The sequence below is a fragment of the Ranitomeya imitator genome, chromosome 2, assembly GCF_032444005.1.
Source record: "Ranitomeya imitator isolate aRanImi1 chromosome 2, aRanImi1.pri, whole genome shotgun sequence".
NCBI classification, from domain to species: Eukaryota; Metazoa; Chordata; class Amphibia; order Anura; family Dendrobatidae; genus Ranitomeya; species Ranitomeya imitator.
The window spans coordinates 136,671,442-136,688,479 of NC_091283.1; the positions used below are offsets into that span (position 1 = coordinate 136,671,442).

The 17,038-nt window shown below is 50.3% G+C and overlaps 1 protein-coding gene across 1 annotated transcript in view; it reads right to left on the reverse strand.

The window, feature by feature from the left end:
* Positions 1-5,413, reverse strand: part of IGBP1 (immunoglobulin binding protein 1) — a 52,884-nt gene extending 47,471 nt beyond the window's left edge. Inside the window, exon 1 of the mRNA XM_069747325.1 lies at positions 5,193-5,413. Coding sequence (XP_069603426.1) covers positions 5,193-5,380 — 188 coding nt within the window. The 5' untranslated portion in view covers positions 5,381-5,413. The remainder of the gene's footprint in view (positions 1-5,192) is intronic.
* Between the last annotated feature and the right edge of the window lie 11,625 nt (positions 5,414-17,038).

Consider the following 17,038-nt stretch of genomic DNA (forward strand, 5'->3'; position numbering starts at 1 on the left):
CCTTCCGAGCTCTGCCATGCGCTCAAACGTTGGTTTCCCCCAACATACGGGGTATCAGCGTACTCAGGACAAATTGGACAACAACTTTTGGGGTCGAATTTCTCCTCTTACCCTCGGGAAAATACAAAACTGGGGGCTAAAAAAAAATTTTGGGGGGAAAGATTTTTTTTTTTAATTTTCACGGCTCTGCGTTACAAACTGTAGTGAAACACTTGGGGGTTCAAAGCTATCACAACACATCTAGATGAGTTCCTTAGGGGGTCTAGTTTTCAAAATGGTGTCACTTGTGGGAGGTTTCTACTGTTTAGGTACATTAGGGGCTCTGCAAATGCAATGTGACACCTGCAGACCATTCCATCTAAGTCCTCATTCCAAATGGAGCTCCTTCCCTTCCGAGCCCTCCCATGCGCCCAAACAGTGGTTCCCCCCCACATATGGGGTATCAGCGCACTCAGGACAAATTGGACAACAAATTGTGGGGTCGAATTTCTCCTGTTACCCTCGGGAAAATACAAAACTGGAGGCTAAAAAATAATTTTTGTGGGAAAAAATTTTTGTTTTATTTTTACGGCTCTCCATTATAAACTTCTGTGAAGCCCTTGGTGGGTCAAAGCGCTCAGCACACATCTAGATAAGTTCCTAAGGGGGTCTACTTTCCAAAATGGTGTCACTTGTGGGGGGTTTCTACTGTTTAGGTACATTAGGGGCTCTGCAAACGCAATGTGACACCTGCAGACCATTCCATCTAAGTCTGCATTCAAATGGCACTCCTTCCCTTCTGAGCCCTCCCATGTGCCCAAACAGTGGTTCCCCCCACATATGGTGTATCATCGCACTCAGGACAAATTGGGCAACAAATTTTGGGGTCCAATTTCTCCTGTTACCCTCAGGAAAATACAAAACTGGGGGCTAAAAAAATAATTTTTGTGGGAAAAATATTTTGTTTTATTTTTACGGCTCTGCATTATAAACTTCTGTGAAGCACTTGGTGGGTCAAAGTGCTCACCACACCTCTAGATAAGTTCCTTAGGGGGTCTACTTTCCAAAATGGTGTCATTTGTGGGGGGTTTCAATGTTTAGGCACATCAGTGGCTCTTCAAACGCAACATGGCGTCCCATCTCAATTCCTGTCAATTTTGCTTTGAAAAGTCAAACGGCGCTCCTTCCCTTCCGAGCTCTCCCATCCACCCAAACAGTGGTTTACCCCCACATATGGGGTATCAGCGTACTCAGGACAAATTGTACAACAACTTTTGGGGTCCAATTTCTTCTCTTACCCTTGGGAAAATAAAAAATTGGGGGCGAAAAGATAATTTTTGTGAAAAAATATGATTTTTTATTTTTACGGTTCTACAGTATAAACTTCTGTGAAGCACTTGTTGGGTCAAAGTGCTCACCACACCTCTAGATAAGTTCCTTAGGGGGTCTACTTTCCAAAATGGTGTCACTTGTGGGGGGTTTCAATGTTTAGGCACATCAGTGGCTCTCCAAACGCAACATGGCGTCCCATCTCAATTCCTGTCAATTTTGCATTGAAAAGTCAAACGGCGCTCCTTCCCTTCCGAGCTCTCCCATCCGCCCAAACAGTGGTTTACCCCCACATATGGGCTATCAGCGTACTCAGGACAAATTGTACAACAACTTTTGGGGTCCAATTTCTTCTCTTACCCTTGGGAAAATAAAAAATTGGGGGCGAAAAGATAATTTTTGTGAAAAAATATGATTTTTTATTTTTACGGTTCTACATTATAAACTTCTGTGAAGCACTTGTTGGGTCAAAGTGCTCACCACACCTCTAGATAAGTTCCTTAGGGGGTCTACTTTCCAAAATGGTGTCACTTGTGGGGGGTTTCAATGTTTAGGCACATCAGGGGCTCTCCAAACGAAACATGGCGTCCCATCTCAATTCCAGTCAATTTTGCATTGAAAAGTCAAATGGCACTCCTTCGCTTCCGAGCTCTGCCATGCGCCCAAACAGTGGTTTACCCCCACATGTGGGGTATTGGCATACTCAGGACAAATTGTACAACAATGTTTGGGGTCCATTTTCTCCTGTTACCCTTGGTAAAATAAAACAAATTGGAGCTGAATTAAATTTTTTGTGAAAAAAAGTTAAATGTTCATTTTTATTTAAACATTCAAAAAATTCCTGTGAAGCACCAGAAGGGTTAATAAACTTCTTGAATATGGTTTTGAGCACCTTGAGGGGTGTAGTTTTTAGAATGGTGTCACACTTGGGTATTTTCTATCATATAGACCCCTCAAAATGACTTCAAATGAGATGTGGTCCCTAAAATAAAATGGTGTTGTAGAAATGAGAAATTGCTGGTCAACTTTTAACCCTTATAAATCCCTAACAAAAAAAAATTTTGGTTCCAAAATTGTGCTGATGTAAAGTAGACATGTGGAAAATGTTACTTATTAAGTATTTTGTGTGACATATCTCTGTGATTTAATTGCATAAAAATTCAAAGTTGGAAAATTGCGAAATTTTCATAATTTTCGCCAAATTTCCGTTTTTTTCACAAATAAACGCAGGTACTATCAAATAATTTTTACCATTGTCATGAAGTACAATATGTCACGAGAAAACAATGTCAGAATCACCAGGATCCATTGAAGCGTTCCAGAGTTATAACCTCATAAAGGGACAGTGGTCAGAATTGTAAAAATTGGCCCGGTCATTAACGTGCAAACCACCCTTGGGGGTAAAGGGGTTAAAAGGCGTATCGGCGGTCGCCAAGGGGTTAAATGGTTTTAATTGTTATTGTGTCCTAAGTGTATGTAATGATCGTGATGATTTTTTCTGTAATAAACTGAGTATTTAATATGTCTGGGTGTTCCCTAAATACATGGGCATGTTTTTTCTTGTGTCTTGCATGTACGCAGCCGGGTGGACACCGCAGCCCGAGGCACGCAGCCGGGGGGGGACACCGCAGCCCGAGGCACGCAGCCGGGGGGGGACACCGCAGCCCGAGGCACGCAGCCGGGGGGGGACACCGCAGCCCGAGGCACGCAGCCGGGGGGGGACACCGCAGCCCGCGTCACACAGCAGGGGGGGACACCGCAGCCCGCGTCACACAGCAGGGGGGGACACCGCAGCCCGCGTCACACAGCAGGGGGGGACACCGCAGCCCGCGTCACACAGCAGGGGGGGACACCGCAGCCCGCGTCACACAGCAGGGGGGGACACCGCAGCCCGCGTCACACAGCAGGGGGGGACACCGCAGCCCGCGTCACACAGCAGGGGGGGACACCGCAGCCCGCGTCACACAGCAGGGGGGGACACCGCAGCCCGCGTCACACAGCAGGGGGGGACACCGCAGCCCGCGTCACACAGCAGGGGGGGACACCGCAGCCCGCGTCACACAGCAGGGGGGGACACCGCAGCCCGCGTCACACAGCAGGGGGGGACACCGCAGCCCGCGTCACACAGCAGGGGGGGACACCGCAGCCCGCGTCACACAGCAGGGGGGGACACCGCAGCCCGCGTCACACAGCAGGGGGGGACACCGCAGCCCGCGTCACACAGCAGGGGGGGACACCGCAGCCCGCGTCACACAGCAGGGGGGGACACCGCAGCCCGCGTCACACAGCAGGGGGGGACACCGCAGCCCGCGTCACACAGCAGGGGGGGACACCGCAGCCCGCGTCACACAGCAGGGGGGGACACCGCAGCCCGCGTCACACAGCAGGGGGGGACACCGCAGCCCGCGTCACACAGCAGGGGGGGACACCGCAGCCCGCGTCACACAGCAGGGGGGGACACCGCAGCCCGCGTCACACAGCAGGGGGGGACACCGCAGCCCGCGTCACACAGCAGGGGGGGACACCGCAGCCCGCGTCACACAGCAGGGGGGGACACCGCAGCCCGCGTCACACAGCAGGGGGGGACACCGCAGCCCGCGTCACACAGCAGGGGGGGACACCGCAGCCCGCGTCACACAGCAGGGGGGGACACCGCAGCCCGCGTCACACAGCAGGGGGGGACACCGCAGCCCGCGTCACACAGCAGGGGGGGACACCGCAGCCCGCGTCACACAGCAGGGGGGGACACCGCAGCCCGCGTCACACAGCAGGGGGGGACACCGCAGCCCGCGTCACACAGCAGGGGGGGGACACCGCAGCCCGCGTCACACAGCAGGGGGGGACACCGCAGTCCGCGTCACACAGCAGGGGGGACACCGCAGTCCGCGTCACACAGCAGGGGGGGACACCGCAGCCCGCGTCACACAGCAGGGGGGGACACCGCAGCCCGCGTCACACAGCAGGGGGGGACACCGCAGCCCGCGTCACACAGCAGGGGGGGACACCGCAGCCCGCGTCACACAGCAGGGGGGGACACCGCAGCCCGCGTCACACAGCAGGGGGGGACACCGCAGCCCGCGTCACACAGCAGGGGGGGACACCGCAGCCCGCGTCACACAGCAGGGGGGGACACCGCAGCCCGCGTCACACAGCAGGGGGGGACACCGCAGCCCGCGTCACACAGCAGGGGGGGACACCGCAGCCCGCGTCACACAGCAGGGGGGGACACCGCAGCCCGCGTCACACAGCAGGGGGGGACACCGCAGCCCGCGTCACACAGCAGGGGGGGACACCGCAGCCCGCGTCACACAGCAGGGGGGGACACCGCAGCCCGCGTCACACAGCAGGGGGGGACACCGCAGCCCGCGTCACACAGCAGGGGGGGACACCGCAGCCCGCGTCACACAGCAGGGGGGGACACCGCAGCCCGCGTCACACAGCAGGGGGGGACACCGCAGCCCGCGTCACACAGCAGGGGGGGACACCGCAGCCCGCGTCACACAGCAGGGGGGGACACCGCAGCCCGCGTCACACAGCAGGGGGGGACACCGCAGCCCGCATCACACAGCAGGGGGGGACACCGCAGCCCGCGTCACACAGCAGGGGGGGACACCGCAGCCCGCGTCACACAGCAGGGGGGGGACACCGCAGCCCGCGTCACACAGCAGGGGGGGACACCGCAGTCCGCGTCACACAGCAGGGGGGACACCGCAGCCCGCGTCACACAGTCGGGGGACACCGCAGTCCTAGTCACACAGCCGGGGGGACACCGCAGTCCTAGTCACACAGTCGGGGTGACACCGCAGTCCTAGTCACACAGTCGGGGTGACACCGCAGTCCTAGTCACACAGTCGGGGGGACACCGCAGTCGCCTCCACCAGTACCTGAAGAGCTCCAGCTGAGTGACCATCCGGGTGGCTTGCTCCAGCAGCCCCAGCCCGCGCTTCACCTTGTCCTGCACCTCCCGCACTCCCGCCGGCTGGCTGCTGTCCTCCACCTCCTCCAAGATCTGCCATCCTTTATCTAACAGCTCTGGCAACTTCGGGAACTCAGGTTCGGATTCAGCCGCCATGTTTGTCGAACATGTCTGCGCTCTGCAGCTTCCGTAGTCGGGAAGTGACGTTGATAGCCGCCATATTGTATGTGCCAGTAGTGCACGGCTGTAAGAACGCGCCATGTTAGCTGTGGCAGACGATGTGTGTTCTGCTCGTTTGTCGGTAGAGGTCGCTATATGCTAATAGAGGGAGAGGTCTCCTGTCTATCGCAGGGCAGTGGACACAGGGGCAGGTTGCTGACAGTGGAGTCTCTGACTGCAGCCCGCATTGTTCTACCTGTCTGTCCGCTGCTGTCCTGTCCTCTGCCATGGCGGCTTTTCTTCTCCGCATGTCGGCGGAGTGTCTGTCATTATGATTTGAGTTTATGATTTTTAAGATTTTAGCAAGACAGAGTTCTCTCATAACCAGTAATACCTCAGTGTCCCCATAACCAGGAATACCTCAGTGTCCCCATAACCAGGAATACCTCAGTGTCCCCATAGCCAGGAATACCTCAGTGTCCCCATAGCCAGGAATACCTCAGTGTCCCCATAACCAGGAATACCTCAGTGTCCCCATAGCCAGGAATACCTCAGTGTCCCCATAACCAGTAATACCTCGGTGTCCCCATAACCAGTAATACCTCGGTGTCCCCATAACCAGTAATACCTCAATGTCCCCATAACCAGTAATACCTCAATGTCCCCATAACCAGTAATACCTCGGTGTCCCCATAACCAGTAATACCTCAATGTCCCCATAACCAGTAATACCTCAATGTCCCCATAACCAGTAATACCTCAATGTCCCCATAACCAGTAATACCTCAATGTCCCCATAACCAGTAATACCTCAGTGTCCCCATAGCCAGGAATACCTCAGTGTCCCCATAGCCAGGAATACCTCAGTGTCCCCATAACCAGGAATACCTCAGTGTCTCGATAACCAGTAATACCTCAGTGTCCCCATAACCAGGAATACCTCAGTGTCCCCATAACCAGTAATACCTCAGTGTCCCCATAGCCAGTAATACCTCAGTGTCCCCATAGCCAGGAATACCTCAGTGTCCCCATAGCCAGGAATACCTCAGTGTCCCCATAACCAGGAATACCTCAGTGTCTCGATAACCAGTAATACCTCAGTGTCCCCATAACCAGGAATACCTCAGTGTCCCCATAACCAGTAATACCTCAGTGTCCCCATAGCCAGTAATACCTCAGTGTCCCCATAGCCAGTAATACCTCAGTGTCCCCATAGCCAGTAATACCTCAGTGTCCCCATAACCAGGAATACCTCAGTGTCTCGATAACCAGTAATACCTCAGTGTCCCCATAACCAGTAATACCTCAGTGTCCCCATAACCAGTAATACCTCAGTGTCCCCATAACCAGTAATACCTCAGTGTCTTGATAACCAGTGATACCTCAGTGTCCCCATAGCCAGTAATACCTCAGTGTCCCCATAGCCAGTAATACCTCAGTGTCCCCATAGCCAGTAATACCTCAGTGTCCCCATAACCAGCAATACCTCAGTGTCTCGATAACCAGCAATACCTCAGTGTCCCCATAACCAGTAATACCTCAGTGTCTCGATAACCAGTAATACCTCAGTGTCCCCATAACCAGGAATACCTCAGTGTCCCCATAACCAGGAATACCTCAGTGTCCCCATAACCAGTAATACCTCAGTGTCCCCATAGCCAGTAATACCTCAGTGTCCCCATAGCCAGTAATACCTCAGTGTCCCCATAGCCAGTAATACCTCAGTGTCCCCATAGCCAGTAATATCTCAGTGTCCCCATAACCAGGAATACCTCAGTGTCACCATAACCAGGAATACCTCAGTGTCTCGATAACCAGTAATACCTCAGTGTCCCCATAACCAGGAATACCTCAGTGTCCCCATAACCAGGAATACCTCAGTGTCCCCATAACCAGGAATACCTCAGTGTCCCCATAACCAGTAATACCTCAGTGTCCCCATAACCAGTAATACCTCAGTGTCTTGATAACCAGTAATACCTCAGTGTCCCCATAACCAGGAATACCTCAGTGTCTCGATAACCAGTAATACCTCAGTGTCCCCATAACCAGTAATACCTCAGTGTCCCCATAGCCAGTAATACCTCAGTGTCCCCATAACCAGGAATACCTCAGTGTCACCATAACCAGGAATACCTCAGTGTCTTGATAACCAGTAATACCTCAGTGTCCCCATAACCAGTAATACCTCAGTGTCCCCATAACCAGTAATACCTCAGTGTCCCCATAACCAGGAATACCTCAGTGTCCCCATAACCAGTAATACCTCAGTGTCTCGATAACCAGGAATACCTCAGTGTCACCATAACCAGGAATACCTCAGTGTCCCCATAACCAGTAATACCTCAGTGTCTCGATAACCAGGAATACCTCAGTGTCACCATAACCAGGAATACCTCAGTGTCCCCATAACCAGGAATACCTCAGTGTCCCCATAACCAGGAATACCTCAGTGTCCCCATAACCAGTAATACCTCAGTGTCCCCATAACCAGGAATACCTCAGTGTCCCCATAACCAGTAATACCTCAGTGTCTCGATAACCAGTAGTACCTGAGTGTCCCCATAACCAGTAATACCTCAGTGTCTCGATAACCAGTAATACCTCAGTGTCACCATAACCAGGAATACCTCAGTGTCCCCATAGCCAGTAATACCTCAGTGTCCCCATAACCAGTAATACCTCAGTGTCTCGATAACCAGGAATACCTCAGTGTCCCCATAACCAGGAATACCTCAGTGTCATCATAACCAGTAATACCTCAGTGTCCCGATAACCAGTAATACCTCAGTGTCCCCATAACCAGTAATACCTCAGTGTCCCCATAACCAGGAATACCTCAGTGTCCCCATAACCAGTAATACCTCAGTGTCACCATAACCAGGAATACCTCAGTGTCCCCATAACCAGTAATACCTCAGTGTCTCGATAACCAGGAATACCTCAGTGTCCCCATAACCAGGAATACCTCAGTGTCCCCATAACCAGTAATACCTCAGTGTCATCATAACCAGTAATACCTCAGTGTCCCGATAACCAGTAATACCTCAGTGTCCCCATAACCAGTAATACCTCAGTGTCCCCATAACCAGGAATACCTCAGTGTCACCATAACCAGTAATACCTCAGTGTCCCCATAACCAGTAATACCTCAGTGTCCCCATAACCAGGAATACCTCAGTGTCACCATAACCAGGAATACCTCAGTGTCCCCATAACCAGTAATACCTCAGTGTCATCATAACCAGTAATACCTCAGTGTCCCGATAACCAGTAATACCTCAGTGTCCCCATAACCAGTAATACCTCAGTGTCCCCATAACCAGGAATACCTCAGTGTCACCATAACCAGTAATACCTCAGTGTCCCCATAACCAGGAATACCTCAGTGTCCCCATAACCAGTAATACCTCAGTGTCACCATAACCAGGAATACCTCAGTGTCCCGATAACCAGGAATACCTCAGTGTCACCATAACCAGTAATACCTCAGTGTCCCGATAACCAGGAATACCTCAGTGTCTCGATAACCAGGAATACCTCAGTGTCCCCATAACCAGTAATACCTCAGTGTCTCGATAACCAGGAATACCTCAGTGTCCCCATAACCAGTAATACCTCAGTGTCATCATAACCAGGAATACCTCAGTGTCCCGATAACCAGTAATACCTCAGTGTCCCCATAACCAGTAATACCTCAGTGTCCCCATAACCAGGAATACCTCAGTGTCCCCATAACCAGTAATACCTCAGTGTCACCATAACCAGGAATACCTCAGTGTCCCCATAACCAGTAATACCTCAGTGTCTCGATAACCAGGAATACCTCAGTGTCCCCATAACCAGGAATACCTCAGTGTCCCCATAACCAGTAATACCTCAGTGTCATCATAACCAGTAATACCTCAGTGTCCCGATAACCAGTAATACCTCAGTGTCCCCATAACCAGTAATACCTCAGTGTCCCCATAACCAGGAATACCTCAGTGTCACCATAACCAGTAATACCTCAGTGTCCCCATAACCAGTAATACCTCAGTGTCCCCATAACCAGGAATACCTCAGTGTCACCATAACCAGGAATACCTCAGTGTCCCCATAACCAGTAATACCTCAGTGTCATCATAACCAGTAATACCTCAGTGTCCCGATAACCAGTAATACCTCAGTGTCCCCATAACCAGTAATACCTCAGTGTCCCCATAACCAGGAATACCTCAGTGTCCCCATAACCAGTAATACCTCAGTGTCACCATAACCAGGAATACCTCAGTGTCCCGATAACCAGGAATACCTCAGTGTCACCATAACCAGGAATACCTCAGTGTCCCGATAACCAGGAATACCTCAGTGTCACCATAACCAGTAATACCTCAGTGTCCCGATAACCAGTAGTACCTGAATGTACCCATAAGGCTGCCGTCACACTATCAGTATTTGGTCAGTATTTTACATCAGTATTTGTAAGCCAAAACCAGGAGTGGGTGATAAATGCAGAAGTGGGGCATATATGTTTCTATTATACTTTTCCTCTAATTGTTCCTCGCAGGGTCGGACTGGCCCACCGGAGAACCGGAGGATTCTCCGGTGGGCCCAGGCCCTGACACCTGCTGGCATACAGTGCCAGCAGCTGCCTAGGGCCCCCGCTGCTCCAGGGGCCCCCAGCAAGTGGGGTGTCGCTAATAGCGCACACCACGCAGCTGCTATGGGGCCCCCGGTACCAGCGGAGCAGCAGCGGGTGACAGGAAGCCTAAGCCTGTCCCCGCTGCTAAAGTGAACTGAATATTCACGCTTCCCAACGCCCCCATGGGCGTGGAGAGGAGTGAATTAATTTCACTATAATAGCGAGCAGCTTTTGCTGCTAATTGTGGCTAAATACTGCCCGCTATCAGAGCCCGGAGACCAGGCCCCCCCCCCATTCCCTCAGGGGTCCCCAGCTCACATGGCCGCTATGGGGCCGTAAGCCAGGGGTCCCGGCGCCAATGCCGCCCCCCAGCGCTCATTAATGGGGACAGAGCGTCAGATGACGCTCCCTCTCCCATGATTCCCCTCGCCGCAGACACACAGCGGGTGCGCGATGATGTCACTTCATCGCGCACCTACTGTGTGTGAGGCCGACAGCAGCGCAGCTCCTGACATCGGAGCAGAGCAGCTGCTGGAGTCAGCGTGGGAGCGAGGAGGAGAGGTGAGTATTGTGCTTTCTTGTGTTTTTTTATTTTTTATAATTGAGTCCTGGTTGTATGGGGGGGGGGGGGGAGGGGTGAGCTGCATGATGCGCTGTGGGGCAAGGGGGGGGGGTGATCTGCATGATGCCCTGTTGGGCAAGGGGGGGTGATCTGCATGATGCCCTATGGGGCAAGGGGGGGTGATCTGCATGATGCCCTATGGGGCAAGGGGGGGTGATCTGCATGATGCCCTATGGGGCAAGGGGGGGGTGATCTGCATGATGCCCTATGGGGCAAGGGGGGGTGATCTGCATCATGCCCTATGGGGCAAGGGGGGTGAGCTGCATGGTGCCCTATGGGGCAAGGGGTTGATCTGCATGATGCCCTATGGGGCAAGGGGGTGATCTGCATGATGCCCTATGGGGCAAGGGGGTGATCTGCATGATGCCCTATGGGGCAAGGGGGTGATCTGCATGATGCCCTATGGGGCAAGGGGGGTGAGCTGCATGATGCCCTATGGGGCAAGGAGGGTGATCTGCATGATGCCCTATGGGTCAAGGGGGGTGATCTGCATGATGCCCTATGGGGCAAGGGGGGGGGGTGATCTGCATGATGTCCTATGGGGCGGGGGGGTGATCTGCATGATGCCCTATTGGGCAAGGGAGGGTGATCTGCATGATGCCCTATGGGGCAAGGGGGGGGGTGATCTGCATGATGCCCTATGGGGCAAGGGGGTGATCTGCATGATGCCCTATGGGGCAAGGGGGGATGATCTGCATGATGCCCTATGGGGCAAGGGTGAGCTGCATGATGCCCTATGGGGGGAGTGAGCTGCATGATGCCCTATGGGCGGAGTGAGCTGCCTGATGCCCTATGGGGGGAGTGAGCTGCATGTTACCCTATGGGCGGAGTGAGCTGCCTGATGCCCTATGGGGGGAGTGAGCTGCCTGATACCGTATGGGGGGAGTGAGCTGCATGTTAACCTATGGGGGAAGTGAGCTGCATGATGCTGAGCTGCCTGATGCCCTATGGGGGAAGTGAGCTGCCTGATACCCTATGGGGAGGGTGAGCTGCATGATACCCTTTGGGGCAATGAGCTGCATGATGCCCTATGGGGGGAGTGAGCTGCATGATACCCAATGGGGAGGGTGAGCTGCATGATACCCAATGGGGAGGGTGAGCTGCATGATGCCCAATGGGGAGGGTGAGCTGCATGATGCCCTATGGGGGGAGTGAGCTGCCTGATACCTTATGGGGAGGGTGAGCTGCATGATACCCTATGAGAGGGGGCAGCGTGATACTCTATGAGAGGGGGCAGCGTGATACCCTATGGAGGGCTGCATTATACTCTGAGGCTGGTTACATTATATTCTATGGGGGGGGGGCTACATTATATTCTATTGAGGGCTGCATTATATTCTGTGAGGGGGATACATTGTACCCTATGAGGGGGATATTTTATTTTCTATTAGGGGGTTACCCCAACCTCTGCTACATAATTAAGACGTGTACTACCTTATATTATACCCTGATATTAGCATGTTTTACCGCACAATTGGTGGTCTTGTATTTATTTCTATGTAGCTACATAGTGGGCCCCAAGAATGATTTTCTCTGGTGGGCCCAAGGTGCTACAGTCCGACGCTGGTTCCACTCCTGGTTGTGGCTTACAAATACTGATGTAAAATACTGACCAAATACTGCTAGTGTGACGGCAACCTTAACCAGTAAAACCCCAGAGTCCACAAAACCAGTAGTACCTCAGTGTCCTGATAACCAGTGAGTGTCCCCATAACTAGTAATACCTCAGTGTCCACATAATCAGTAATACCTCAGTGTCCTGATAAACAGTGAGTGTCACCATAGACATACTGAGGCCGGTTTCACATGTCAGTGGCTCCGGTACGTGTGGTGACAGTTTCCTCACGTACTGGAGACACTGACTCACGTAGAAACATTGAAAGCAATGTGTCACTGCACATGTCAGCATGTTTTCACGGACCGTGTGTCCGTGTGCAAAACACGGAGACATGTCAGTGTTCGTGGGAGCGCACGTATTACACGGACCCATTAAAGTCAATGGGTCCGTGTAAAACACGTACCGCACACGGACGCTGTCCGTGTGCAGTCCGTGTGCCGTGCAGGAGACAGCGCTACTGTAAGCGCTGTCCCCCCACGTGGTGCTGAAGCCGCCATTCATATCTTCTTTCCAGCAGCGTTCGCTGGAAAGAAGATATGAAAAATCCTTTTTTTTTTTTTTTGTCCTCGTGTTTAAAATAAAGATCCCTGTCACCACCCCCCTCCCACCCCCTGTGCGCTTCCCTCCCCTCTCCCCCCCCCCCCACTGTTACTAAAATACTCACCCGGCTCCCTCGCAGCATCCTCTCCTGGCCGCACCTTCTCCTGTATGAGCGGTCATGTGGGGCCGCCGATTACAGTCATGAATATGCGGCTCCACCTCCCATAGAGGTGGAGCCGCATATTCATTACTGTAATAAGCGGCCCCACGTGACCGCTCATATAGGAGAAGGTGCGGCCAGGAGAGGATGCTGCGAGGGAGCCAGGTGAGTATTTTAGTAACAGCAGGGGGGCGCACAGGGGGTGGGAGGGGGTTGGGGACAGGGATCTTTATTTTAAACACGAGGACAAAAAAAAAAAAAAAAAGGATTTTTCATATCTTCTTTCCAGCGAACGCTGCTGGAAAGAAGATATGAATGGCGGCTTCAGCACCAGATGCAGGGGACAGCGCTTATCTCCAGCGCTGTCTCCTGCACGCTCCATGTGGTACCCAGTCGGCACACGGCTGCCGCACGTGTGCCACACTGATGTACCACGGGAGCTCACGGAGACACGGATAATTCCGGTACCGATTTTTCCGGTACCGGAATTATCTGGATGTGTGAGACTGGCCTTACTTATCATTATAGTACGTTATTGTTTTTCACCCAAATAAATCTCACCCACAACTAGGTGCAAAAGTGAAGCTAATGGGCGCCAGTCTGCACTTCCATAAGAGTCAGTCCTATTCCTGGAGACAAATATCTTCTGTAACCATGTTGTGCTTCACCATATGCATTCGGTGAAAAGAAAAAAGGGAGAAAGGTGGCGCTCACCAGCGGCTTCATTAAAGCAGTCCTAGGAGTGGTGTGCGGGAGTGTGAAAACTGGACAACGGCAATTTCGCACCTACTACTGCACTTCTATGGGTGCACCTGATAAAGGACTGTTTAATGGGTAATAGAATTAATAACATGGTTAATATATCGGACAAGCTGGTATGTAGCTCAACACTTTCCACAGTGCAGTATAAAAGGCATCGCTAATGAGGTCACAATCTAACTCCTCTATTGGAGGGAACTGAAGTACCAAAGAAAACCCGCAAGCACTTATTAAGAAAATGCAAACTCCTTTTAGAACATAGGACCCCAGAGCCATCAGACGGTAGTGCTACACAATGAGCCTCCATGCTGCCCATAGCTATGTAGTGACGTCTGTGGAAGATTATTATACATTACCTGCTGACTTAGATGCAGTGATTGATCATCTACTAGACAAGAGAAGTTCAGTAATTTTATGCATCTGTATACAAATAATATGTATGAACCATACTTACTACTGGAGCGTGGGGGAGCGGATTCTGGCACCATATGGCTGCCAAAACAACTGGGCCTCCCTGTGTCTTGGTTTCTCTACCGTTCTCTCTCAGCATCTGGATGTCATCAGCATTACAGGTTTCCCTTAAACAGAGCTTCTCACACTGTCAGGGTCCCCCTAGCTTTTGCCAAGTCATAACCAAGGAAGTAGTTTTCGCACATGTAATAATAATGAACGGCGCAGTCCTTTATATGGTTGCAGTATTTTCCGCTTTAGCAACGTAATTGTCTCATCTTACGTTCTATTGGGCCAAGGAGAAATTACAACGCCACCAACCGATAAGAGGCAGGGACAGAAAAGAGTTTGAGAAACGATTTAAAGGAAAACATTTATTTAGTCTTGGGTAGAGACATCTGCGTGACATTTGTACAAACATGTTAATGTCCATCCAAAAAAATAAATACTTTAAAAAGCTTCTCCATATAAAATATCCTAAAATGAAATAGCATTCATTCCATTCCACCTGGAGACAAAAGTTTCAATCTCCATACCGAATAATAAGAATAGGTGCTGTAGCAGTGAACTCGCTTGTAACATTTACGTTGTTGCCACGGTCATGTATGTAACGTTTCTTAGGGTTAGGTTTTGTCTATGATGCAGACATGTTTGCACTTCTCGGCTCTTAGAACCTGCTAGTGTTGCATCTGCACATACAAAGATACTACTGTCAGTAATGTCCCTGCACCACTATACAAGCTTCACGCACACAATGTGTCTTGCTTGATAGTCGAAATAAAGAGGTCATCCTGCATTGGGTTATCAATTCCTCACAAGTAGCATTCTTGAGCCACTAGGTGGAGCATTCTAAGAGAAAACTTTTAGCAATAGATCAAATATATTTAAAAAGCAAACAAACTGTGCTTTACTTACCCATTTTGTAGCCTCAAATGTAAATTAAGACTATTGATACAGGAAAGAAATATATCTTGGTACCGTGTTAGCCATTAAAAGGTATCAACCACTGAGGACTCTCAATTCTAAATAATTAAGACTATTATAATTTTACATCTTATAGTCAATTCTGCGTACATCAACATAATTATGGGCTGTAGAAATATCACTTAAAGAGGACCTCTTATTTGCTCAAAAAAAATCCAGTGAAATAACTTGTAAAAATTCCATAGCTCCCCGGATTCCGCCACTCTTTCCATTTCTAGCTGCGTTGCTACTTTGCTGAAATACTAACATTTGTTTCTTCTCCAGCACACTGTACATTTTCACTCCTCCCTCCTAAATGCAGCCAGTCACAGCTTTGGTTTGGAAGCATCTGGGATGGAGATGAAAGTGCACAATCCATAGAGAACGCTGAAGAAACGCCCAGTTGGACTGCGAGCTGAGATTTCACATACTTTTCTCCATAAGCAAATGTGAATATCTTTGGAATGGAGCGACTCAGTGTGAAATGGAAAAAAAAAGCCGAATCTGGGGAGCTTAGGTGATTTTCATAAGGTATGTAACTACATTTTTTTTTTTTTTAACAAGTGACAGCTCCTCTTTAAAATCCTAATAATTAGGCCAGGGTCACACTAACAAATTGGATGAGTGCCATCAGATTTTTTTTATTGGATTCCACTCGGATCAATGTTTTTAAAATGATGATTACTGATTTTTTTTTTCTCTGACAGATTCGTTCTGTGTGGAGAAAAACAAAATTGCAGCATGAAAGTCTATCGGTGCATGAAAACCATCTGACTGCACTTGGATCATAATAGAGAAAATTGAGAACTTTCGTTCGCCGTCAGCACCTCACAGTTTTCTCATCCAAGAGTATCAGAGCACACTATAATTACACGCAGATAAGCGTTTGATCTTCGTGTCACTAGGATAATCAACCAGATTTTCTTGTAAGAGAGGATCTACAGTCAAGTGACCCTGGCCTTATAGGTTTTCCCAATATGTTCATGAAGAAAATGTCAAATCTGATTTTTAGAGAAGTCTTCCTAGAAAAATTACAAATCAGGTTGGAAACCACTACGGTCAAATCATAAGTGACAGGCGTTACCTGTGACCGTAAAAGCAGATGAGGCTCACCATGCACACCAAGTGTGAGCGAATTATCGCTTTACTGCCACGATCCTCTTCAGCCTGAACCTGTTGTTCAGGAGTGTGCACCAGATTCGCCAACACGTGTGCCTTGTTATGGCATATCATGGCACACAGTGAAAATGGCACTGGGTATATCTGGAGAGTCAGGACATTACTTGTTCCAGAGCTCAAAATCAAACGTTGCAGTTTAAATTGCCACCGACTTGAAAAACAAGGGAGAAGGGATGTACTCCACCCCGGTGAAATATCAGGGAATGTTTCTCCACCCCGGTGAAATATCAGGGAATGTTTCTCCACCCTGGCGAAATATCAGGGAATGTTTCTCCACCCCGGTGAAATATCAGGGAATGTTTCTCTCCCTTATTGCACTACGATCAAATTCTTTATATAAAGAGAAACTTTGGCTGCACGCTCTAGCCAGCTCACCGACTGCCACATGTGCTCAGAACACCGTCAGTACTAGACGTGAAAACAAAATTCAGAAGTAGGCATTCCAGCTCCTTAAAACAGCTGAGACAAAGATCCATTCCAGGATCAAAACACATGGCTAGGTAGTCAGTGCACATCCACATTTTTGAGGACCCTGCTGTATTCTATGTTTTAATTACGGTACTTAAAAATAAAGAAATGGTTTTAAGGAGCTGGAACGCCTACCTCTGAATTTTGATCAAATTCTTTGTTTGACTTTAAGTAATGTAGGAGAGAATGGATATCCTGAACGAATTATTAAACAGGTCAAAGATCCTTAAACTTCACAGGTGGAAGCCAGCCTGGAGAAAGTAAGGCCGTTT